We start from the raw sequence: 23,604 nt of genomic DNA on the forward strand, positions 1-23,604 counted from the left end.
TCAGGCAGGAACTGACTTCCTTCAGAACATAATTTCTATTTAGTGGTGAGAAATAGGACTGGACTGTAGTCGCTGCATTTGGAAATAGCCAAAGATTAATTCCTATTTTGTTCATTTGAGGAAACATGGCATCACGATAAGGTCAACTTTATTACCATTCAGCTAGCAAATGTCAACACTACTTCATGTAAGTTTATCTCAGGGGGGAGGCAGTTTTTTGAGAAGTCATGGGGGCTTTGGGGATAATCATAAATGGAGGGTTCAAGCTGGGTAATCCTCAGTGAATTACAACCCTTGGATTTAACAGTATTTTAATTTCCAGAAGGGTAACAGTGTTTGTCTCTTGCAGCAAAAATTAACTAGAATCTTGTGGTGCCTTATAGATTAACAAGTGCATTAGGACATAAATGCATTAGGACATCATGGGCATAAGCTTTCAGCCACATTCAGCCTGAGCCTATTATATGTATATATGTGTGTATATATTATTTATTAGCTAACCTTCACCCCAAAGTCCCAGGGCGGGTTACAACATTAAAACACAATATTAAAAACAGTTTAGAACAACTTACAATCACAAAATAAGGTGGGCCCTAAAAATATGCCTCTTGAGTGTCAAATGCCCAGAATAAAGGGTAAATATAGAATATATTCAGAAGCAATTCAGCAAAGGAGATCAGTGCAAACACTGTGAGGCATGCAAAGGTTTCTTGATTAGATACCTACTATTTAAGAGCGGAAAGACTACATATATAAAATATAATTTAGCATCCTAAGCAGCACATGACTTCTCATTCATGGAGAATAGTTGTAATCCCCATTATGTATGGGATTTCTAAAAGGTGCATGAAATGTTAGGAACTACCTCAGGACGTTTTGCATATTGTGTAAAACATGTCTTTCTCTTCTCTTTTTTTCTTCTTTTTTTTACGTTATGTTAATGTTAATTATTGTGGTACAGGTTTGCATGCACGCCACTATGTACATTCCCTTGTTATAATTGTTCTCTCTGTTTTATATGCATTATAAAATGAAATACAGTGGTACCTCGGGTTAAGTTCTTAATTCATTCCAGAGGTCCGTTCTTAACCTGAAGCACCACTTTAGCTAATGGGGGCCTCCTGCTGCCACCACACCACTGCTGCACGATTTCTGTTCTCATCCTGAAGCAAAGTTCTTAACCCGAGGTACTATTTCTGGGTTAGCGGGGTCTGTAACCTGAAGCGTATCTTATCCAAGGTACCACTGTAATGAAAAGCTTTACAGAGAATAGAATAAAACTAACGTATTTTTTGCTCCATAGGACGCACCGGATCATAGAAAGCACCTTGTTTTAGAGAGAGAGAACAAGAAAAAAAAATTCTCCCCCTCTCTGCTCAGCACCCCTTCAGCGAAGCGGCAGGAGAAACGGAGCCCCTTCCATTTCTCCTGCCACTTCGCTGAAGGGGCGCTGCGCAGAGAGGGGGAGATTTTTTTTTCTTGTTCTCCACTCTAAAACAAGGTGCATTCAAGGTGCGTTCACCCAAAGCCTCCAGCGCACAGCGGGAATTCCCGCTGCGCCCTGGAGGCTTCAGGCAGCTACCTTGGAAGCCTGCAGAGCAAGAGGGGTCGGTGCACACTGACCCCTCTCGCTCTCCAGGCTTCAGCGAAAGCAACGCATAGCCTCCAGAGCGCGGAGGGAGCGCTCCCTCTGCGCTTTGGAGGCTTCGCATTGCTTTTGCTGAAGCCAAGGAGCCTGCATTCGCTCCATAGGACGCACACACATTTCCCCTTCATTTTTGGAGGGGGGAAAGTGTGTCGTATAGAGCGAAAAATATGGTAAGTCTATTCCCTGCGCTAGAGGTGGTATTTATTTATTTATAATTTTCATTTATGACAAATAAACATTTCAAACAGAATCATCTTTATATATCATATTTTGACTTCCCTCCCCCTCTTTCTGTGGTTCCTTATATTTATTTTCCTGCATATCCCATTATAAATCTATGTTATATTTTATTTTCATCCATTTCATGTATGTTTTCAGTACTGCACATTTTTACATTAATCCTGCTAATGTCTTAGTTTGTTTATGATGAGTTTGTGAATATTAAATAAATAATTTCCATTCCCCCTTCAAGACTTTGTTATCTTGATTTCTTATTCTTCCAGTAAGTTTCACCATTTCTGAATATTCCGTTAGTTTCTGTAGCCATTCTTCTTTTGATGAGACATCTTCCTCCTTCCATCTTTGGGCAAATACCATTCTTACAGCAGTGGTTGCATACATAAATAAATATTTATATTGTTTAGGTAACTCCAATCCCATAATTCCTAAAAGAAAATCTTCTTGTTTTTTTAAAACAAAAGTTACCTTAAACATCTTTTTCATTTCATTGTATATGATTTCTGTTTTCCTCTTCTCTTTCAGTGACTATGACCAATTCCATAGAAAAAGGTATGTGGCTGTTTACGCATTTTCAGTTGAGGGGTGAAGGAAGCTTCATGCAGCGTTAAGTGTTTAACACCATCATGTGTACTTTGGCCTTTAGCGTCCTTTGTCATTTGCACAGGCCAATTTCTCCACTAGGTATATCTTGTTTTCTTGTAGAACAGATAAATATTTCCCTGTCAATCACCTAACTTGAGGAAGAGTTCATGCTTTTTCATTTATTCATCTCCCTGAAGACTAGGCTGTCTTGGAAGCCAAGCATTAAAACAAAGGGATGGGGGGAATCAGTGCCCCTCTATGTCTTCCTGATTGCTCTTTTTCTCCTTTAGTGGCCTACCTCACCATATTCCATGTGATCTTCCTGTTCTTCATATGGGCGTATTGGAAGTCAATATTTACTCCTCCACAACAACCGGACAAAAAGGTAAAAAAAAGCAGGGATGCTCTGGAGCAGCAAAGGAAGCAGTTGAATCAAGAGTTAGTTCTGCTGCCTCACCCTCTTCAGCCTTAAGAATGACTAGCCAAACTCAGGCAACACCCCTGGCCAGAGCCACCTGCTGCCCCCACAGTAGCCTGAGAGCAAACAGATCAACAGTGGGTGGGGGGAGAGAGATGCAGCATGAGATGATTAGGTATGTTACAAGATCCTTTAAAAAACCCACCAGAACAGGAAGAGACAAAAATCTAACAAGTGCTGGAATCACATTTATTGATACTAATTGTAATCCCAATGTGATTCAGTCAAATGACTCTTTGTCAGGGGCTGTCTGTGGTAGCTTACATTACTATCACATAACTAACTACAGTGGTACCTCTGGATGCGAATGGGATCCGTTCTGGAGCCACATTCGCATCCAGAGCAGAATGCGTCTGCGCATGCACGAGCGGCAAAACGCGGAAGTAACATGTTCCGTTACTTCCGGGTTGCCGCGGAGCACAACCCGAAAATGCTCAACCTGAAGCAACTTCAACCCGAGTTTTGACTGTATATTATAGTAGCATGCCTCCATAAAGTTAGTTATAGTTGTGTTATTATAACAAGTTGGTTGAAACCTGTGCAGACTCCATGGCGACCATGTAACTGTGCTAGATACAGGGCATATCCTTGGTTTAGTCTTTGTCCTTAGTGGAGAGAGGGGTGGCTATAACCCTGTTGTCACAGTCTGACTACTTCCTGGCAAAGTTCAGACTTCTGACAACAGCCAAACCATTAGTGGTTGGGGACGACTCTGGATGGTCTGTCTCCAAAGACTAATGGAGCCAGATAGGTTCCTGCTTGTTCTGGGGGATTTCCCTGTGGACAGAGCCAGTGACCCTGGTATTGGTCTGTCAATACCATCACTCCAGTGCTGCAGGGCCTGCACTGCACCATGGTTTACTGAGTTGTGGCAGATGGCGGAAAACTTGCTCCAAAGATGATCAAACGCTTACTCGTTCATACAACTCTGCCTGAGAAGTGGTGCTGAAGGCAGTGGAGAAGAACTACTTTGCTGCCGGCATCACCTTCTCGGTGAACTGTCCAGCAGTTATTTCATGTGGCCCCAAGGCTAACTGTACCAGAAGTGCTGGATGACACCACACACACACACACACACACACACACACACACCACCCCCGAAGCACTTGGTAGCATGCTGTGAGTGTGTTGCACTGCATTTTGGGGATAAAGTCACTCAGCTCTGTAGCGCTTTAGATGTAGCAATTGTGCAAGCCCAGTCAAGGTGTTCAATTCAGCACCTTCCCGTATTTTATGCAATCTGTTTTGGGGCTTTGCCTCTTGTTTACCACTTAGAAATGCAAATGACTAAGTGGTATATAAATGTCTTAAATAAATAAAATCCTCTTCTTCTTCTTCCAGTTCCACATGTCTTATGCTGACAAGGAGCGATATGAGAACGAAGAGAGACCAGAGGGACAGAGGCAGATCCTTGCCGAAATGGCACGGAAATTGCCGGTGTACACGAGAGCAGGGAATGGAGGTCAGCTGCACAGACAGCCTTTGAAATGTCCACCTCATCACTCTAAGCGGCACACACCAGCAACCCACCTCATGAAACATGTCCTTGCCCTTTTGACTTTAAGAACCTTAATGCGAAGGGAATCATAATAGTTTAAAAGGATTTCCTTTTAACTTTCTCTGTCAGTCTTTGTAGTAGAGAGGAAATCCCTTAAAGATGTTCTTGATTTGTAAGAAAGTGGTTCAATGCTTTGTTACCATATGCTGCTTCAGTCTCCAGCTGATGTATACATTCAGAGATTTAACTGTATTTCAGACCTGAATTGTGCTCTTAAAACATCAGTAGTCCAATGGTAGAGTATGCACTTCACTTCCTTCAGGAAGGTCCCATGGTAGTTTTTTTTTTTTTGTGTGTGTGTGTGTGTGTGTGTGTGTGTGTATATATATATATATATATATATATTGGGACGCGGGTGGCGCTGTGGGTTAAAGCCTCAGTGCCTAGGGCTTGCCGATTGAAAGGTCAGCGGTTTGAATCCCCGCGGCGGGCTGCGCTCCCGCTGTTCGGTCCCAGCGCCTGCCAACCTAGCAGTTCGAAAGCACCCCTGGGTGCAAGTAGATAAATAGGGACCGCTTACTAGCGGGAAGGTAAACGGCGTTTCCGTGTGCAGCTCTGGCTGGCCACGTGACCCAGAAGTCTCTTTGAGTGAGATGGGCGCACAACCCTAGAGTCTGTCAAGACTGGCCCATACGGGCAGGGGTACCTTTACCTTTATATATATATCTCCCAAATTTTTCCTCCAAGGAGCACAATGTGGCACACACATTTCTCCCCCTCTCTATTTTATCGTCACATGTGAGGTAGGCTGAGAAGTTGTGACTGGCCTAAGGTTCACCCAGTGAGCTTCATGACTGAGTGGGGATTCGAACCACCACTGGTCACAAGTAGACAATGGATCCATATTATGATCAATTAAGAAGCAGCTTGATTCCATAGTCACCCCCAGATGTTTTGGACTACAATTCCCATCAACGCCAGCCAGTATGGCCATGCTGACTGGGGCTGATAGGAGTTGTATTCTAAAACTTGGGGAGGGCACCAGGTTGACAAGTGCTCCTGTTAAACTTGAAAAAATTAATTGCATCCAGCACAGTGTAGGACATCATGGCCATATACATGGCTAATTTTAGCCTTCTCACATCAGAATTCTATACTTCTCTGTTCCTAGAAACTAACAAGAACTGCCAGCTCAGAACTGGTTGCTTTTAATAGTAGGACTTTAATTTGCAGTAAGCAAAAAGAAGTCATTCATGAAGTCTAGTTCAACCAGGTGGTCTAAAGCCAAATGTGGTTTACGCTTGTGAAACATGCAAAGCCCCATCACATATTTTGTATCTAATGTTTGCTCCTTACTGAAGTGTTTAAATCTTTCAAGCTACTGTTAATGCCTTGATTGTCTTCATATTCATGCTTCCAATTTCATAGGACTGTTAATAACAAATAGCATTTATTTTATGCATTTCAAAGCATCAATCAAGCTTGTAAAATCAGGCAGTATTATCAGAGGAAATGGTCTTGCTTAAAGCTGCCTGTTGAGAGTGAGATTTGCTCACTCCCATTATGGCTAATGAAGGCATTATGGGGTGTGCTTCTTTGCAGCGATTCGATTCTGTGATAGATGCCAGCTCATCAAACCTGACCGCTGCCATCACTGTTCGGTTTGTGCCATGTAAGTTTACCAGAATGATTTACATCACTATAACTCCACTCATGAAGAAGAAAGCTAGCTCTTGATGCTTCAAGGAGAAAGATAGGGCAGTCATGGGCTTGTCTACATTTGGGCATCATTTTACTATTAATCCATTAGACCAGAGCAGTCCACACCCACACATATTTGTGTATGAGGAAGAACTTCAGTCTTTTCTGTTGATACCAGCAAGTGTTCCCTTTTGTGTTTGTCCCCACCTTCTAATTTGTTGAGTCTATTTTGCTAGTTAAGTACTAACAGAGCATGCATATCCCTGCACCCACACCTGTTTCTTTTTGAATGAATGAATGAATCTTTATTTGCATCAGCCATCAGCCATAGCAATAAAACAACAATACGATATACAAAAAATGAAAATAAAAAGTCAATTACAGTATATAAAATAAATCTTGATCTTCCAAGAGAAAGGACACTGTGGCAATGACTGGGTGGCCCAGAATGGATGACAAAAGAGGGGTGATAACCTCATTCCTCTAGTCTTTATAAAGAGTTTGTTTTTTGTTTAAACCCTGCCCCCCAGGAAGTGCACAAAACCACACACAGGCAGTTATAAATTCTCAGTATACAGTTTTTAATTTAAAAATATAACACGAAAAAACCAAAGATAGTATTATTTCTGTTCTTTTGGTGTTTCCCTTCATGGTGTCCTGATCTCTTTTTCCTTTTTACAGGTGTGTATTAAAAATGGATCATCATTGCCCATGGTGAGTGGCACCCCTTGAATTCTATCTTTCTCATGTCCTCCAGATGTTTTGGACTACAACTCTCTTCAGCCACAGTCAGCATGGATGCTGGGGCTAATGGTTGTTGTAGCTCTAAACATCTGTGGTGCACCAGGTTACAGGTGGCTACTGTAGAAAAACCTCTGGCAATAGCTGGGATCCCTTGAGGACAGATGTTCTAATGACTAGCAAAGACCAAGTGTTACCTGTGTGTCTTAGTGCTTCAAACTGACCAACTGTTATTATCTGAATACATAAATGCCATAGACTCCTGTACCAAGTATAGTGGGATATGACAGCCAGTGGGGGAAAGTATTTGAAATTACTGTTCAGTGGAAATTCATGTCTCCTGTGCACCAGGACAAAAGGTTTCCCAGTGTTATTAACAATGGGAAATTGCTAACCCAGTTTTTTGTTTGTTTGTTTGTTTTAATAGGAAAGCAGGATCTTTTGGTTGAACACTCCCCAGTCTGGAGCACATTTTAAACCAAATTTGAATTGAGTGTCTGTGGCACCCTGGGAATGAAAAAATCAAGTTGTGTTGTTTCTTAGGTCTTTCAGCCTTAATAAATAGATGGCTTGTGTTTTCTGTGGAATATGAAAGTTGGAATATGAAAGTAAATGAGACTGAGATTATGCCCAAGTGCTGAGATGGAACTTACTTCCCCAGAAGGCAATGATGACCACCAACTTGGATGGCTTTAAAAGAGGATGAGACAAATTCATGGAGGAGGCTATGCTCCGGCTCCACAGTTGAAGGCAGCAATGTCTCCAAAATACCAGTTGCTGGAAACCACAGGAGGGCTCTGGTCCTACTTGTTGGTTTCCTTTGGGGCACCTGGTTGTCCACTATGAGAATGGGATGCAGAACTAGAAGGGCCATCGGCCTCACCCTGCAGACTCCTCTTATGTTCCTTCTTATAGCAGGTCATGACATTGATGGCGCTCTGCAGTTATGCTCCATCAAGGAAATAAGAGTGCTTTTAACTGCTTTTACTTTGCTCCCAGCCCCATTATGCTTAACGTGGCTTTTTTCCCCTTCCTTTGCTCTCTAGGGTAAACAACTGCATTGGATTTTCTAACTACAAATTCTTCCTGCTATTTTTAGCATATTCTCTTTTGTACTGCTTGTACATAGCTGCAACAGTCTTCAAGTATTTCATCAAGTATTGGACAGTAAGTTTTTGAACCTGACTGCTTTCTATGTATTGGTTTTTTAAAGACACTCTGGGTTCTAATATTAAAGCAGTGACCATAGCTCAGCTGGAAACACACGTTTGTTTCCATGCAAAAGGATCCATGTTCCATCCTCAGCATCTCCAGGTGGTAAAACCACTTTCTGAAAGCCCTGGAGAGAGCCTCTTCCTTTAGAGCAAACGACACTGTGTTCAGTGGTCTGACTCCAATATATGAAGCCCAAATCAAGTGGTCTTCTAATTAGGCACAAGTAAGATCTGCTAGCCGACAAAAGATTTACAGTGGTGCCTCGCAAGACGAAAATAATTCGTTCAGTGAGTCTCTTCGTCTAGCGGTTTTTTCGTCTTGCGAAGCAAGCCCATTAGCGGATTAGCGCTATTAGCGGTTTAGCAGCTATTAGCGGCTATTAAAGGTTTAAGGGATTAGCAGATTAGCTGCTAAAAGGCTATTAGCAGCTTAGTGCCTTAGAAAAAGGGGATGAGGAGCGGAAAAAAAGCCCCCAGGAATCGCAAGACATTTTCGTCTTGCGAAGCAAGCCCATAGCAAATTCATTTTGCGAAGCACCTCCAAAACGGAAAACCCTTTCGTCTAGCGGGTTTTCCGTCTTGCGAGGCATTCGTCTTGCGCGGCACCACTGTACTGATCTTTTCACATAAAGGGTGGCTTATGGATGTAAGTCATATCCTGGACCTGGTAATTTTGTTTTTCTATCTTAAATTTTACGTTCATTGGAGAATAACTGAGAATATTGCAATAACAGCCTGTCTTCCTTATCTTGAGTCAGACCACTGGTGCATCTAGCTCAGCTCTAACTGGCAGCAGCTGATGTGCGCTGTATGTGTGTGTGTAGCGCTTTGTGGCCATTTTTGGGTTGATTATTTTTGTGGTGATCAGGCTGAGGTTGTTGGGGCTGGTGGGGGTTCTAATTGCTTTGAATTTAGTGCCTGGTCAATTTTAGTCTTGTTCTTTGCTGTTTGTTTCATAAGAAGAATAAGAATAGTATTATCATCATCTCTCCATGGCTCTTCCACAGCCGGAACTGCAAGATTGGTAAGAAAGATGTGCAAATCTGCTCACTTTCCTTTGCTTTCCTTTGCAGGAGGAGCTGACCAATGGGCGTGCCAAGTTCCATATTCTTTTCCTCCTTTTTGTGGCAATCATGTTTTTTGTTAGCCTTCTCTTCCTCTTTGGCTACCATTGCTGGCTCGTCAGCCAAAACAGGTCTACGTTGGGTAAGCTATTTATTGCACCTGCTCTGCAGAGTTCTTTGGTTAGGAGCAGAGGGTGTTGGCAAACCTTGTTGTTGTTGCTATTTTTAAACAATAGCAAGTCAGAAACTGTTGCTGACCTACTACAGATCATCCAGAAATCTATCAGTAGATCCCAGTCTATCTTCTGTTCACCTCTTCATTAGTGGACCTTTGTGACAGTGAAAACCCAGTCTTTTTTATTATTATTATTAAGTGTAATCCTGCTCTTCATGATTTTTTTTAACTCAAGGCTACTGGAGTGGCTTGCAGATCACTACAGATGTGACAGAACCTGCCTCCAGGCTTTACTGTCTAAAAATGCATGGCACAAAAGGAAAATGACGTGAGGGGGAAGAGGAAATAAGAAAACTTATGTACAAGTTCTTAGGTACAAGTTATTCTGCTGAGAAAATGTGGTGGAATGGTTCAAGGTGTGGATAATCCCAAAGTTGCTCGTCAATCTGTCACTCAAGGGGACACACCTGGTGCCCTCAGGTGCAGGAAGGATGCATCTGAGTATGCAGAAACCACTACTATTTTTCAGTGGCCACTTTTCACTTCCAAAACAATAGGCATTCAGCTATCAAGTTCAGTATAGGAGAGTATGGTAATAAACAAATCACATTTTATTTTTGTCTGCAGAGGCCTTTTCAGCTCCTGTGTTTCCAACTGGCCCTGATAAAAACGGATTTAATCTTGGCATTAAAAAAAATCTTCAACAAGTGTTTGGAGAGAAAAAAAGACTTTGGTTCCTCCCTGTGGTATCCAGGTAAGCAGACAGGAAGCTGCTGTCAGCCTAAGAGTAGTAGAGCGCAAGATCTCTACAGTAAACTACAGAACTAGACAGGAGAGGCTGTCAGACTTTCCTTTGGTGCAGGGGACAGCAGCAGCCTAGATCAAGTCTGTGTTTTATGAATAGTTTTGTAGTTAAAAGTAGAAACAGAATCTGCTTTCTCCTCCTCCTCCCCTCTCTCCCTTCCTCCTTCTTCTGGATGGAGCCCGGGTGCCTTTACCAATTTTTTGCCTTTGTCTCCACAGTCAAGGCGATGGACATTTTTTTCCAACAAGAACTCTGAGTGAAGCAAGGAATCCACTGCTAGCAAGTGAAGAGCAATGGGAGGAAGATGGGTTGGACGATGATAACCTCGGTAAGGATGGGAAACGCATCTGGAACTTACTGTTTTGGGGAGAGTCACTGTGTTGCAACTGTAAGGTCTTGTGGCACGTTAAAGACTGACACAAATATTGCAGCAGGAGTCTCTATTTCATAAGGTGCAAAAACTGGACCATGAAAAGGATGGATGTAGATATCCATGGATAAAGTAGGGTAGGGTGGTATGGTGGCCTCTGATGCAAAGTGGGATTTTGAAAATGAGTAAGATTTGCTTCAAACAGAAACCACTCATCATCATTGTTATTTATCACTATTGCTTTTTCAATTTTTATGCCACTTTTTTAACATCAGTGAGCCCAAAATGATCCACAGCACAATAGCGGAAGTACATAGTAAAAGTGCATTCATACAGTACAAAAATCAATACCATTTCATTTCAAAACATAATATGGCAATACAAATAATTCATTTCAATTTCAGATTGAAAATCTGAACATTATACCATTTTTAATTAATTATAAAATAGGCAATACAGTTCATTAAAGCATGTATCAATTGATTAGATATAATAAGCTTTCCAATGCAGTCAGGTATCAACAAATAATATAACTAGTAGCTGGTTCCTCAGACCTGCCAAGTGCAGGAAATAGCAATCAGACATTCTAGAGTCTGCAACAGTAGCAGGTGACCACTAATAATACTCTGATGCAGTTCTTAAAGGCTCCATCAGCAACAGAGACATGGGGTTGGAGGGTTGATGTTCAGTCTCTATTCCTGCACTCTAGATGTTCCTGCTGCTTCTGAATGAGGTTTGGTTAGTATGCCTAACCATCCCATTTATTGCTCCTGGAATCAAGAGCAACTATGAGTCACACCCTCTGACTTCATTGGCTGCAACAGCAGCTGAGAGGAACTAGTCAGGCATATGAATTTAGAGCAGCCAAACAACAGGAGCCACTTCCATGAGCTGCAGAGAATCCCAGCTGACAAAGTGTCAGGGAGAGCTAAGCAGCTGAGCAAATCTAACAGCAGGGCAACGAGGCCAGAGCACACTCCTTTGCCCCTCCTTTCTATGACCTAAACAAACCCTGTGCTTCCAATAAACAACTCTGTAAACTACAAAATTTATGCAGTGCGTAGTTAAACTATGGCACCCACTATAGGCACCAACCTGGGGGGTTTAACAAAGGATTAGACAAGTTTATGGAGATAATGGCTGTAAGTGGCCACAAGCCATGGTGGCAATGCTCTGCCTCTGTAGTCAGAGGCTGTGTGCTTCTGAGTACCAGTTGCTGGAAACCGCAGGAGTGGACAGAGTGCTTTTGCTCTCCAGTCCTGTGTGAGTGCTTTCCACAGGCATCTGTTCAGCTACTGGACTAGATGGGCCATTGGCCTGATCCAGCAGGCTCTTCTTACGTTATGTTCTCCCCACATCCTTAAAAGCAGCTGTCTGGAAAGATTTGGGCAATCTAATTCTCACCACTGAGGGCCCAGATTTCCTGTTTCTCCATTTAAGCAGGAGAAGCAGTTGAAGAGAGCCAGGTGGTTTCTCTCTGTTTCCTGGTAAGCCTCCTTGCCCACTGTCAGACTTGCATAGAGAACAGCATTGTATTGGTCTTGTGGGGACCACAGGAGGGAGAAGGGACGGGCTCGGCCAGTCTGTCCCTTGTCCCTTCTCCCTCGGGGAAAAGCCCCCAAGAGCGGCGCGCTCTTTAAAGGCTGCGCGGCTCCTACGGGCTTTTCTACGAGGTGGGGGAATTCCCCCGCCTCCTAGAAAAGCCAGCAGAAGCCGCGCAGCCCCTTTAAAGAGCGTGCGGCTTTTGCCTGCTTTTGTGGGAGGTGGGGGAATTCCCCCATCTCCCGCAAAAGCCCACAGGAGGGTTGGAGAGTAGCAGGGTGGCGTCGCACACCTTCCCGCTGCCCCCCATCCTCTGGGGCTGGCGTTGGGGGAAGCGCTGCTTTCCCCCACCACCAGCCTCCAAGAGCAGACTCTCCTGGCTTCAGCGGAAGCAACGCAAAGCCTCTGGAGCGCAGGCTTCGGAGGCTTCATGTTGCTATCGCTGAAGCCAAGGAGCCTGCATTCACCCCATAAGACGCACACACATTACCCCTTCATTTTAGGGCGAAAAATACGGTAATTTGTTACTACTGACTTTGTACAAATCTGGTCACATAGCTAGGGAAGGCCTGTGACTTTCTCCTTTGCTGCAGATTGAACCAACGGACTCTCAGATGAAGTGCACACAAGAATAGATAAATAGGCTCACCCCAGCAAGGCTTCTCCTTTAGGCAAAAACAGTTAATCTAAAGAGTATCTGAATGCTCCCACCCTTGTTCCTCTACTAGCATATCCAGCAAAGCCAATCAGTGGAGCTGCAGAACTGGTCAAGTTGTCTTCCCAAATCTCAAGTGTCCTGGAAGCACTTGAAAGGGACTGTGGTAAAACTTCCCCCTCCCTTTCTGGCAAGGCACTCCTTCAACTCCATGTTTGTCGGCTTTCACATTGACATTATTCTGTGCTAGAAAATGCTCTGAAGGATGCTTCATTGCAAAATTTAATAATATCATCTTCTCTGAGACTCGCACTTCGAACTCCAGTGCTGCTGGAGAAATATACTCTCCTAGGATCTTGGAAGAATTGTTGAAGTGGCTGCGTTCAGCATTGTCTCTGATGAGTGACTAAGATTGTCATTAGTGCACCTGGATTGGGGCAACATCTTCTCCTGATGCTACACCACTTAGATTGCAGGAAAGGGAACTCATTACATGCTGTGCATGTGTGTAAGAGAGAGCGGGGGATGGGGAGAGGATGTTGCTAGATTGTGGTGCAGTGCACACACGCCTATTCAGTAGAAAGTCTCACTCAGTTCCATGGGGCTTAGTCCCATGGTGAGAGGATGTGAAATTACAGCTTTAGTAACTTTATTATTATTTATTTAAAAGTGTTATAGTCCACATTTATGAGTAAAGCTCACTCAAAGCATATTACACAGTGACAGTAATGGGGGGGGGGGGAAATCTGACAATATTGAAGTAGAATAGAATGCAAAACCTCCTATAAAGCTCACATCTTTAATAAAACCAGCAATTATAAATACACACCCAGTCCAAATATAAAATTATGCCCAAAGATAAAAGTTGCTGTCATGCTGCTGATAAACAATCCATGATTTGGCTTAACATACTGTCTTAACCTGGATTTGTGGTTTGTTTTCCCCAAACTAACCATGTGCAGTGAGCCAATAACAAACTTTGGTTTCTCCTCCTCTGAACATCCTTTAGCGCCACATTTTCTTCTATTTGGACAATAACTTCTAGGCAGAAAATCCAATTGATGTTTACTCCCGATTTAGCGCTAAACAGTGGGTTTCCCCGGGGAAAACGGTGGGACCAAGCAGAAGTGTGGATGTGTCCAGGGTTGGTTTGGAGAGAAACCAACCAGGAGCCCAGGTTCAGATGTAATGCTAGGCCAAACCATGAGTTTATTCCAGGCAACATACCAGCAGCAGGAGGGAGGGAGGGAGGGAGGGAGGGAGCAAAGTACAAAGAATTTCAGTATACTACAGGTTCACTTTCAACCAAAGTTTATTTTAAGCTATGGTTTAATGTGATGTTTGAACCAGGGCAATGTTTGCCTTCTCCCACATTTCATTTTAAGTCTCTGCAGCTGAATGCAGGCCCCATCCATGGTTCCAACATCAGCCATTTTCGTACAATACTGTGCCTTATTGTGGATTTTGTAGCTTCCCGACTTTGCTTTCATAATTGTGGTAGTCATGGAAACCCATTCTTGGGTAGAGTAGTGCCAATAAACAAAGTGGTCTTAGATTGGAAATAAGGAGGGTAACCCCAGACTTGAATGACAGCATGCAATTACTTTTCACCGTAGTGGTTTTTTGCAACATTCACATTTCTGACGCTGTGTTTATTAGTGTTTTATTTGGTGCAAATGTTTTTGTTTTACCAACTAGATTACAACCAAGGTTCTTCAATTTCTGTGGAAATGGAGACGTAATGTTTTTGAAAGGCTGTTGGTACAAAAATCACACTCCCAGGTAATCATCCTATCCTCAGGTTAACCCCCACCCCACCCATTGTACCAGCTCCTTTGATCAGTATTTATTTCATGCATGTACATTTGACCTGGATCTGTTGGGGGGGGGGTGTTTGCACTGTTTGAGGTCCTCAGTCTGCCACTAACAGACCCAGAACCCTCCTCTTAGGATAGGATAGACATGAAAATAAGTTTTGATAAGAGTTTTGGTGGTTCAGATAAAGCTTGGTCAAAGTGAATTGTTAGCACAGAAAGCCTTGTAGCCGGAGGTTCCTTCTGCTCTTAGGAAGGCTGTTTTACATCTTTCATTTGAGCAGGGGTGGCTAATTCTCAATTTTGAGGGCCTGATCCGTTCCTCCAAGCAATTTTTCCTACCTTCCCAAGACCCCACCAATTTTGGCAGTGGCAAAAAGGGGAAGGGGGAAAGTAAAATGGGCACAGGACTGTGGTGGCAGTGTCCTACACAGTGATGGGGATGGGGATGTGAATCACCTCCTCCGTGGACATCAGATTGATCTTGGACTAGTCAAGGAGAAGGGTCTGTGTGTGCACATGAGAGCCTGTGCGTGCCAGAGTGGATTCTTTTGACCGCAACCATTGCTAGCATGTGGCTCTACTAGAGGGTTGGGGAAGGGCCAGAAAAAATGTTACCTACCCCTGCACTGGAGCATTCTATGAAAAATATGCAGCGACATCCAAAGAGCTTGAGCCACATCTTGTGATGCATGAGAACTGCCACAGAACTTGTTGCAGTACTGTGTGAACTCCTGCATAAGTGTATGCTGGAACAGCTAGTGCTGGTGTTCTGTATCCACCCTGAGGAATAATTTCCTATATTTTTTCACCAGTTTATATGCTGGTCTGGAATAATAGTTAGGTTACAGAATAAATGTATGTATGTGAGCTTGAAGGAAACAAACCATCCAGCCTGACAGCAATGCTTAATGGCTATTGTTGATTGATTAGCCTGCAATGCCGACCAAATCATCTTTAAATGCCCCAGAGTTAAAAAGCTTATTTCTAACCTCCTTAATCCTGATTGATCATTTCAATAGGAACTGTGCAACTTTCAGTGGCTTTCCAGATAAACCAGTGGATTTCTCAACCCATAACCAGGACAGTTGTGTTCTTGGAAGTTATGGGGTAATGGTCTATTTTAGGAAACTGTGCCTCTAGTTGAAAGCATGCATTGACTCAACAGACAATTAAGATCTCATTTGGAAAACCTTCCAGCAAACTAAACTAGAAATCTTTTGCTTTAGAACTGGAGAAACTGAACAGTTGGGGATGTGTTACTTGTGAACGTCCTTTGGATGGTTTTATATAATAACTGCACTGTAACGTATATAAGAACACAGAGAAATTCTACTCAGTGTTGGGGGTTTTTGTGTTTACTTTTGTGGGCAGAGGAAATACAACCTCTGATTTTCAGCATCATTTGCAGGAATGGCTTTTCTGTGATTCACTTCAGGAGGAGCCTTTTCCCGGCATGCCACAAGGATTCAGTTTTCCTGTCATCAGGCTGTGACAACCTAAAAGCAGCACTAGATAATAAAGAGAAAGTGTGGCTTATACCAAAGCCAGTAACTGAATGCCTGCTTGCCCCCTCTCCCTCCAGTATCATATAATAATTCTCAATGCATGATGGGATGCAGTTGCATCAAGGTCCCCGATCCCTGCCAGCAGAACTCAATGACGTAGGGAAGAGTTAGGGAAACAGATTGTGTCAGATGTTTGCTCAATGCTGTGGGTTGGGCACAGGAAGAAATGTGTCTTTTGACAGCAGCCAGATATTCCCTATGTCTTGTCTGTCTCTGTCCTAAAAGAAAAGCCATTTCACAAAGTCCTGCATGCTAAGGGGACACCTGGTTCCTGCCATATTCCTCTCCCCAACTAATTGTTTGGCTCTGCAGTACCAATCATAGAATTGTAGAGTTGGAAGGGACCACGAGGATCATCTAGTCCAACCCCCAGGAATCTTTTGCCCAATGTGGGTCTCAGACTCATGACCCTGGGAATAAGAGTCTCATGCTGTACTGACTATGTGCAATGAAGCTTTCCTCCCAATGTAGGTTAGAAGCTTTTGAGAAGCAATTTTCATTTGGGCTGTAATGGGGAAGAAAAGGGTTAAACTCCTCTCCCTGCCTGTCATGTTACTGATAATCCTTCCCTCATAGGCACAGCTACTATTTGCATTTTTTTAATGCAAAGGTGCATCTAATGTCATACCTAGTTTTGAGGTTAAGAGGAGAGAGAAAATGCTTTCAACCAGACTCATCCTTATGCCTTTCTCTCTCTCCCCACCCCCTTTCCCCAGTGAATTTCAGCTTCCTTCTATGATGGACATTCATGGGGAACAAAAGGAAAGGAAGCACTTGGATTACCTGCAGAAGGGCCATTGTCTGATGCCAATCCTGGCTGTCGTGAAATGGTTCTTCAGGATACTGGTCTGGTGATGGCTCCAAGGGTTCCTACTGATTATTGACTCTTGAGCAAGGGCAGCTTTGGTGGATTAAGGCCATTCAAGACCTTTTACTTTTTTATTTCTTACCTAGAATAAGTGAGAACTCTTTGTGCAAATGCATTTCCAAATGCCTTAATGGCAGTTATCTAAGACCCTGGATTTTACAATATTTTTCATTTTGCCAACTTACAAGAATGGCTCTGTAACAAGGAGTAGATGGCTGGTCAACTGGACTACTTGTGCAAGTGCTTTCAAGCAGGAATCATGGTTGCCAAATCAGGTCTTATTGTTAGAAACCCTGGCAAGTATGCACTGCACGTTTAAGCCTGTACGTCTCCTTTCCCTGCCCACAATACCTCCTCTTACTTTTTGAAATCCTTTTCTTTGATTCTGTTAAGAATGTTGGCCCTTTTGGTCTAAGAAACACACCCTTTTTGGTGTGGTGTAAAAAAAAAAAAGCCTTCAAGCACAATCCCTGTTGCAGATGCATACAATTTTAAAGGGATGTTTTCTTTTCTAAAATATAGGGCAGGATCCTGACACGGAACACCTCCCTTTGACCTGTGGCCCAGTACTCCTTGAAGTGGTCAGCCTGTGCCTGACCTGCACCACTTCGGACTGTAGGGGGGGGACCCAACTCTGGTTCTCTCCAGATCTTTTGGACCATGACTCCCATCAGTCACACCTAGCATTGGCCAATGAGTGTTGTGGTCCAAAACATCTGGAGGATTCCAGGTTGGTGAAGGCTTCTAAGTCTCTCTCCACATAGAAAAGTGCCATGCTGGGGATCAGTTGTCTAGACTTCTTTATGTTAGAGGGAAACATTTTGCACAGAGAACCCTTCAATCATGTGAGGCTCCAGCAGGCACCACTCAGGCACAAACCAATATTGCTTATTTTTCAATACTTAGTAGAAAGAAGGGGAGTGGGGAATGATTATTTTTCAGTGAGCAAATGGGACTGAGACTCTTTGTTGAAAAAATAAAACCAAGATTTTTTTTTTTCATAACGTTTGACAGATGTGCTATTAGGTGTGCTGGATTGAGCTGACTGTCTTCCTTTTCTAATTATATCTGATATAAGAACCATTTTTAGTCTGAAGGTCCAGCCAACGCAAGACATTTTCCTGAGACTTTGTTGCTGCATAAGTGGTGAAAATACAAGCATTGTTTGGGAGGGGGTGGGGACTGTGTGGTAGACGCAGGACATCCAAAGGATATCATGGTATACACTTTGAACTGGAGTCTCAAGCATGTGTACCACAGAGGAGTTTGCACAGCTCTCTCCCTCAAGAGCAAGGCATTCTTTTTTACACATCCTTGCTAAGAAGCTGGGAAAAGAAATACTTCACCATTTCTTAAGTGTTGTCTCAGTATTTCTTCCATTGTTCTTCCTTTTTCAATGGTCATGTTTACGGGATCTCACATTCCCAACTGCTCCAGAAGGTTAATGTGCAATTCCTCAACCTCGCCCCAAAAAGTGAAGACCAACACAGAAGATGACGTATACCTCAATCCCACTGAAATAATTTAAGCTTGTGTGTTTAAACCTTAATTGATTTCAACAGCTGTGCTTTTCACACAGCTCATAGTTAACCTACGCAATTCACCACCGTAAGGCGTAGCAACTGTAATTTACACAAATGCATGGACAATAAGGCAAGCAGTAGCTACTGATCATGATGGCAGTGTGCCACCTCCAGTGCCAACGTCATCATGCCTCTGAATGCCAGGTGCTGGGAATCACAAGCGGGACAAGTACAGTTGTGCTTCTGTCCTGCTTGTAGGTTTTGCATAGGTACCTGATTGGCCATTGGGACAACAGGATGCTAGACTCGATAGGCCCTTTGGTCTGATCCAGCAGGGCTTTCTTATCGGGATGAAGAGCAGGGTATAAATACACAGAAATAATATCCTTGTGTGTGGTTGGGGGTAGATTGAATCACAACCCACATCCTGCATTGTAAGTTCACTGCCAAAAGCCAGGTCTGAATAGGGATAGGTGAGGATGTCACTTCCAGCTGGCCAAAAGCCTGGTCCCATCTTTCTCTTTTGTGTTCACAGCTATAGAATGCTTTGGTTTCTTGCCAGGGCTGGCAATACAGGGCCAGGGCACTAATGCTGCACTTACTACCTTCTCTTGGCAGACACTATCATACTGTTGTTCTAATTGTCATTTCTATTACTGTGCCAGATCCCTGGGGGCTGCTCAGCTGTTCAGCTTGTAATAGCACAAATGGAATAAATGTAAATTATACTGCTAAACATTTTTTTTTTTTTGGAGGGGGGAAGCTGTGCTTAATTTCATAATTTGCCTAAATAAAACTTCCCATTATGAAGTAACCAAAAATAACCTAAGTTTATCTCTGAAAACACCTTAGCAACCTGTTTTTATTGCAATCAGGCTTCTTAAATGAACAATTTTTATTCTAAACAATCATCAGTTTAGAAGGGCTCTGGTCCAGAGAACTTTATAGAGGAAAAATATCTGCTAATGTGCAATCCAGAAATGCCTGGTGCCCACCAAACATTTTAGACTATAGCCCCCATCTACCCCTTTCAAGCACAGCAGTTATTGTCCAAAACATCTGGAAGACACCAAGTTGGGAAAGGCTGCAGCATAAATTTTGTGCACTCATGAACGCCAGGGATCTGATACCCAATTTACTAACAATGCAATATCTGTGTAATACTGCCAACATTATGCCTACAGATATAAACCCAAGTATAGAAAACTATTTTAAAATGTTTATGTAGCTTGTGTCCCTTGTCTTCTTAACCTTTTTTTCAAGGATCTGTGTTGAAGAGCATCTATACATGCTGAGTAAACAAAGAAACTTTCAAAATATTCCATCAGTTATCACCTGTTCTAAGGAGCAGGTCATTGATGATTCTCTGGATGGCAGATGACAGGATGTTCTGCATGCCAAAACACCCTCCTGGTATATTCAAATATGAACATATTATTGCATAGTTGCTGCTTTAAGCAGGGGAGTTGTGGGCCGGGGGCTCAAGCCCCAGGCCTGCGTGTTAGGCCTCTTGATTGCTGGTGGTTTTAAAGTTAATTTTATTTTTACATTTCTTACAAGGCAGCTGAGCACACTGCAAAGTACACTGCTGGTGCCCCTTGAGTTCTTTTAGTAACTAGCATCACTCCTGACTTTCAAGCAGTCATCCATTTCTTGCATTTCATTCAGGTTTTCCTACATTTTCACTGCAAATGGAGACCGATGTTAGCCCTAAGGACTAAGCAAATGTCCTGAAAAGGAGTGGGGGGGCAGTATTTCCTTTCTTGCTGTAGTTCTGTGCTTTTGAACAAAGCAGGAAACACAAGAATGTTGTGCAGGGTGCAGAGGAAAATCCATTCCATTGTTGCTCCTTGAAGGAGGCTGACATTGTGGGTTGTCCCTAGAGCAATGCTGTTTCTTTGTTGGGCTTGACACAGGGGACTTGTGGCTTACAGCTATCCTCTATAAATACTTCCAGTCTCTAAGAGAGTAAACATATGCTTTTGATATTTTATGCATAACTGCAAAAAATGCAAAATGTCTCAATGGCTGCTTGAATAATTTGATATCCAATTAAATGATGTGCTGTGCTAATAATAATGTCTAGATACATGATCAACTATCAGATAGCTTCTGTAGTTGCAGTCACTCAGGATGCTACCCTAAAGCATTAAGTATTTTCATGGAAATGTTAAGCACTCCTTATGTTTTCACTAATTTAAACAAAACAGAATAATCCAACCCTTCTTTTACCCCCCCCCCCTAATGTATTAATTCATTATTAGTATTAGGCCAAAATTCTTTTGGCCTCTGTGTACTGCAAAAAGTTGAGCTAGCATTATGTTGGAGATGCAAGATCTGTTCTTTGCCCTGTGTACAAATATATATATATATATCCGAGTGCAGTGTGGACGCAATGAGTAGGCTGTGTATGTGCTATTGTTCCATATCATAACATTCCAGTTTGAAGAACCTTCTGTATGACTGCTTGAACCATGAAGGATATGAGATGCAGTGTGGACACAGCCCAGAATTATTCTGGGTGTGAAACTGCAATCATGAAAAGGGAAGATTGAACAGGTGTGCAACAGCCACTCAACTATCTTCCATAAAAAATGTTACACATACTTAACATTCCAGGTATTTCTCTGGTTAGCAAGCTTAAGGCATCACACTGGTGTCTACAAAAGTGGGATAGTAAATACTATTTAAAGAAGATGGACTTTGCAAAAGTTGGGACTTTTTGCAAGAACTGCTGTGCTACAGTGGTTTATTTTGTAAATTAGGGCACTACTGAGTCCTTGCTGTTAAATATTTATGGAGCAAAGAACAGTAACTTTGGGAGAGAACACGGGCTGATCAATAGTGTACTGCCTGATGATGTAACAGATATTTATTGCCCAGAATCATAGGGCATTGTCAGATGTGGCATAATCTGAAAGCACAATTTTGGTGCACATTACAATACCAGGAACACTAATTTTTTGTATAGAATACAGTCTTTTGAAATTACTTGTATTGATTTTATTTAGGTACAGTACCTTGTTGGGGAAGACATTTTGGGGAGAAAATGCTGATGTGGGAATTGTGTACTTCATCAGCAAAATGGTTGTGCTTACCAATAACAAAGTTTTACTTACATCAGAGCATACTGTCAATCACTATGCTTCCCTTAAGTGACTTGTTAATTTTTTAAGATACACTCTGCATTTAATTTTATGGATTTCTAAAACACTAGATTCTACTTTAATCCAAAGAATTGAAGTGGGTGACAACAGGCTTCATATTAAGGGGATGGAAAGTAGCAGGGTCCTACATGCCCATTTAATACTGCATTCATTTATCCAGAAAAAAACAAACAGAAGACCTGCAATGAGTATTCTTCCAACCAAGAGAGATCCTCAGCAGTTTGCATGTACATGTACCTGATGTTAATCAACTGGAGAGCTCAGTATACCTGCAAAATATCTTGCTGTGCCTGCCACAGTTCAAGTAACCAAGGCATTTGTGCTACCATGTTTTGTACTGTTTTACCTTTGAAGTGGCAGCTTACTGCTTGGTCCTTTTCCTGACCAGGTGTCTTGCCTTTTTCACAGAATTTTTTTGGTACCACTTTTCTGGTAACCACTGAATCAAGCTTCATTCTAACTATCTGTATTGGTCATATTGCAATTGCTTTTGTGTTCCAGTTTACTATACTTCCATATGTGTAATTAAGGCCTAATTATTTCATTGATAGTATTTTCAAAAAGGTACCATTTCACCATCTTGTTTTACAGTAGGGAGCATAAGAAATGGACTTCTGTTAGGTTTCACAGAACTGTTTCCCCTCCAAACCTCCATGTAATCATCTTTGTACAAATTCCAAATTCAGCTTTTTGATTATTGCAGGTTTTATTTTGTTGACCCTTTTGAATGTTTTGACTTCATTATCTCAGGTTTGTTCATTAAAAAATGTGTATGTTCATGCTTGTTGCAGCCTTAAGCATGGAAATGTTTTACAATAAAAAATATTTTATAGAATGAAGTTTAAAGACTTTATTTCAAATATCTTAAAATTCTATTAAGTCTGTATCTGCATTCAAACTCCACCAAGAAGAGTTGCAAGAATGGTACCATTTATGTATCAGTGCTTTTTTGTAGATTTCAGCTTGGTGTTTTCCAGTTATCTCAAGGCACTTTCAACTCCTATAATTTTGTCTAAGGGCACTGACATGGAAGCCCAGCATTCTGAAACAGTTACCCTTTTGAGTACTGAGATAGAAAGAGTATCCAGTTAAAATTTACAAGTGTCAATGAATAATTGGACAGTTTAACATTTACACATGCCAAAAATGTTTTAAATAACTTCCAGCTTGCTTATTCTACTACCAATCATCAAGACACGTTGCCCTTAAATAACACCAAGTGCAAAGACCATTTCACATGGACTGGCTCAGCCAGACTCAACCAAGTATCCTTTTGAAACATGGTGCTTGGCTTTATGAAGCTATGGGTTTTCCCCATCTTGGCAATGGAGTAGTTGTGACAGTACTGATTAGTCACTACTGAGCATAACCACTATCTAGCAACTGAAGACTAATTGTTAAGGATATAAGAGTTATTGCCAATAGAAATATTCTTAATTCATATACAGATCAATCCTTAGGACCAGCCCTCAGGCAGAAATAGCACAGTAAAAGTATAAAAGGCTTGCAGTCTACACTACTAATGAAAGCAAGGGTGCAGCATTTCAGTTTCCTTATGAGCTTGAAAATATACAGGAATGATGTACAACAGCTGTGCTCACCAACCTGGTACCCTCTTTATGTTGTGAACTCCCATCAGCCCCCAGCCCACCATGGCCACAGGCCAGGAGCAATGGGAGTTGGGAGCCCACAACTAATAGGGGGCACCACCACTGTAATAATAATAATAATAATAATAATAATAATAATAATAATAAATATTTATACCCTGCCCATCTGCTGGGTTTCCCCAGCCACTATCTTGAGTGAATATATCAATACTACTGATATCTTTAAATGAAGAACATTTGCTTTGGGGTAGCAAACCTTGATTGTTGATATATAAGAAATCCTGGTCCTGTGCCCCCCCCCCAACTCACCAGGGAGTGAAGAGGGACAGTAGCCTTCCCCT

At 42.2% G+C, this 23,604-nt stretch overlaps 1 protein-coding gene across 1 annotated transcript in view; it reads left to right on the plus strand.

Annotated features, from left to right (window-relative positions):
- The window catches only part of ZDHHC15 (zDHHC palmitoyltransferase 15), a 36,782-nt gene extending 14,294 nt beyond the window's left edge, over positions 1 to 22,488 (plus strand). Inside the window, exons 2-12 of the mRNA XM_083423956.1 lie at positions 2,411 to 2,437; positions 2,761 to 2,855; positions 4,290 to 4,410; positions 6,049 to 6,118; positions 6,829 to 6,861; positions 7,935 to 8,055; positions 9,176 to 9,308; positions 9,969 to 10,095; positions 10,365 to 10,474; positions 14,412 to 14,495; positions 16,812 to 22,488. Of these exons, the coding sequence (XP_083280082.1) occupies positions 2,411 to 2,437; positions 2,761 to 2,855; positions 4,290 to 4,410; positions 6,049 to 6,118; positions 6,829 to 6,861; positions 7,935 to 8,055; positions 9,176 to 9,308; positions 9,969 to 10,095; positions 10,365 to 10,474; positions 14,412 to 14,455 (881 nt within the window). The 3' untranslated portion in view covers positions 14,456 to 14,495; positions 16,812 to 22,488. The remainder of the gene's footprint in view (positions 1 to 2,410; positions 2,438 to 2,760; positions 2,856 to 4,289; positions 4,411 to 6,048; positions 6,119 to 6,828; positions 6,862 to 7,934; positions 8,056 to 9,175; positions 9,309 to 9,968; positions 10,096 to 10,364; positions 10,475 to 14,411; positions 14,496 to 16,811) is intronic.
- Positions 22,489 to 23,604: the final 1,116 nt, after the last annotated feature.

This window comes from Podarcis tiliguerta (genome assembly GCF_965153285.1).
Source record: "Podarcis tiliguerta genome assembly, chromosome: Z".
NCBI lineage: Eukaryota > Metazoa > Chordata > Lepidosauria > Squamata > Lacertidae > Podarcis > Podarcis tiliguerta.